At 37.8% G+C, this 2,372-nt stretch overlaps 1 protein-coding gene across 1 annotated transcript in view; it reads right to left on the reverse strand.

Moving 5' to 3' along the window:
* Positions 1 to 2,135, reverse strand: part of LOC102673581 (semaphorin-2A) — a 259,910-nt gene extending 257,775 nt beyond the window's left edge. Inside the window, exon 1 of the mRNA XM_031514004.1 lies at positions 2,009 to 2,135. Coding sequence (XP_031369864.1) covers positions 2,009 to 2,117 — 109 coding nt within the window. The 5' untranslated portion in view covers positions 2,118 to 2,135. The remainder of the gene's footprint in view (positions 1 to 2,008) is intronic.
* Between the last annotated feature and the right edge of the window lie 237 nt (positions 2,136 to 2,372).

Here is a 2,372-nt window from a genome sequence, read left to right on the forward strand (position 1 = left end):
AGAAAACGCAACGTGAAAAGTTCGATGAAAGGAATATAGGGGTATTAAAAGAAGAGGAGGAGGAAGAGGATGCGGCAATAATGGTAACACCGCAAAGAATAGTTTCTCTGGATCCATAAAGAAATGCAGAAGCGGGACAGGAAGAGAAAGGGAAGTATCAAAAAGGAAGTAGATATGCTTGGTAACCGAGAAAAAGAGGACGAGAGAAAGAGAGAGAGGGAGAGAGAGAGAGGGAGAGGGGAGGGCGTACGTATTACGTCAAAGGCTACATCGTCGGAAACGGAAGTGAGGTGATGCTTATTCAGTCGGAAGTTGCAACGGAGCTTGCTGGCTTTCACAGAGAGGAGGGGCTCCGCTGTGGAGCAAAGAGACAGGAAGGAAAAGAGGGACGGGGGGATATAGAGGAGGACCTATCGGCCGGAAGGCGTAGATACTCTATCTATCGTGGTCGCGATAGATAATTCTCTGGAAAACTCGATAAAACGAGTTTCGACTGTCGTTGTTCATCGGTCGAACACGAACGAAAACCCTCGTGTCCGTGTCACACGATCCATTTCCCTCCCCCTTGGATTTTTCTAATTGTAATTATGATGTATGTACTTGATTTCGAGTCTTGATTTTCCAGATATTTATTTCATACGATTGCATAGAAACTTTTATTCCAGTCTTTTTTTTAATCGAATCCAGTATGCAAGAATATATATATATAATATTCTATTTAAAGGGGAGATATGATTATTAAAGTGATAAAGATACAGTTAAATTATATAAAGCTTTAAAGATTGCAAACGATGAAACATTGCGAAAGGATTTTAATGCTATATTGGACGTGATCGAATGTACTTGGACATTCCAAGCATAAATATATAATTTGTCAATATTGGCTTATATCGTCACAACATTGATCACCTCTCGTCGACGATTTTTATTTCTCGAGTCGAAGAACGTTGGGCCACCAACATTTACACATTCGAATATAAATAATAATTATAAGTGGTAAGTAAATATAACTCGAAGGCTGTCTATTTCAACGATTCCTGGCCAAATATCGACGAATATGTTGGCTACCAGGCTTATTAATGTGTATAGATAGATAGTATAACGTTAAACATCTCAACTGACGAGCAGAGATTGAAATTTCCGATAGTCACGAAACGAGTAGACGGCGCGAAAGAGACGTTTCGCTGGCTGACGGAGGCGCCAAACTTGTGGCGAAGTGCGATTAATATCGAGATACGATTTATTCGTGAGGGATCGTTTCGTTATACCGATCGAATTTATGGCTAAATCGTACGGTGTTCTCTCGCCCTGTGTCTCGTCGAGAGAACGTAGATTAAAGATCGTATTGGGAACGTGACTTAAAGCGGCTTCACTGCGCCTTTCTTGTCGCGAGAAGATAAATGTTTTATCGTGTTTTTCTTGTTTTATATATATATTCATATATTCGATGTCTTCTTAATAATAGTCGTATAATTTTAGAGAACTCGCAGTATGAGAGTCTTGGCACGATTCACGGATTGGAAATCTGAATTTAAATGTATGTACATATATCGTTTCAAAGATAACATGGTGAAAATTTTGGAAAATTTTGTTGCGAAAAATTGTTAAAGGGAATTTAAAAATTCGTAACGTTTGTTGGGTCGTGGAACGATGTTATCGATAAAGAGTGATTTCCAGCTATTGTAGATGTGATAAATCTCACGGGTGTTCAATACATTAAACAGAAATTTATCATCGTCACTGGAACACTGTCAGTGACGCCGCCCAAAGGTACGCGTCAGAGACAGGAATGATAATGACTTTTCGCTCTATATTTTTCAGACAGGGATATCTATAATGGCGTTTCCCCGATTGCGCGATAAAAATTACGTAAATGAGATTGTTCGAGTGTTAAAATTATATTAAATCTTTTCTCTTTTTAAATTAATCAAATTACGAAGCGAATATTAAATACTGCGTATAAAACAAATGAGAGGAATTTGAATAAAAATTGGAAATTTAGACTTACCTTCGTGTAATTTCTCCAGAGTTCCAGCCGAAACTCCGACAAATAGGAAGACGAGCCAGAGTAGACTAGCCATTCTTCTCAGCCACGTTCGATTCCTTGACGTATCCATCGTGCTAACACTCAAACACTGAAACAGAATTGAATTTTTGTATGTAGAAAGGGGGATCTGATCCTTGAATCCAGTAGATATTCGCGATTGTAACACGTGGCAAATATTTCGCAGTATTTAAACTAACTTATTGAAAGAAACTTTCCTTTAATTCCAAGCTACCGTCAATATTTTAATAACAATATATCCAAAAAGAAGCTTATTACCATTTTTCAATTAAACAATTAATTTGAAAATTCTTCGTTCCTCTAATAA

The sequence above is a fragment of the Apis dorsata genome, unplaced genomic scaffold (assembly GCF_000469605.1).
Source record: "Apis dorsata unplaced genomic scaffold, Apis dorsata 1.3 scaffold_44, whole genome shotgun sequence".
Lineage (NCBI taxonomy): Eukaryota > Metazoa > Arthropoda > Insecta > Hymenoptera > Apidae > Apis > Apis dorsata.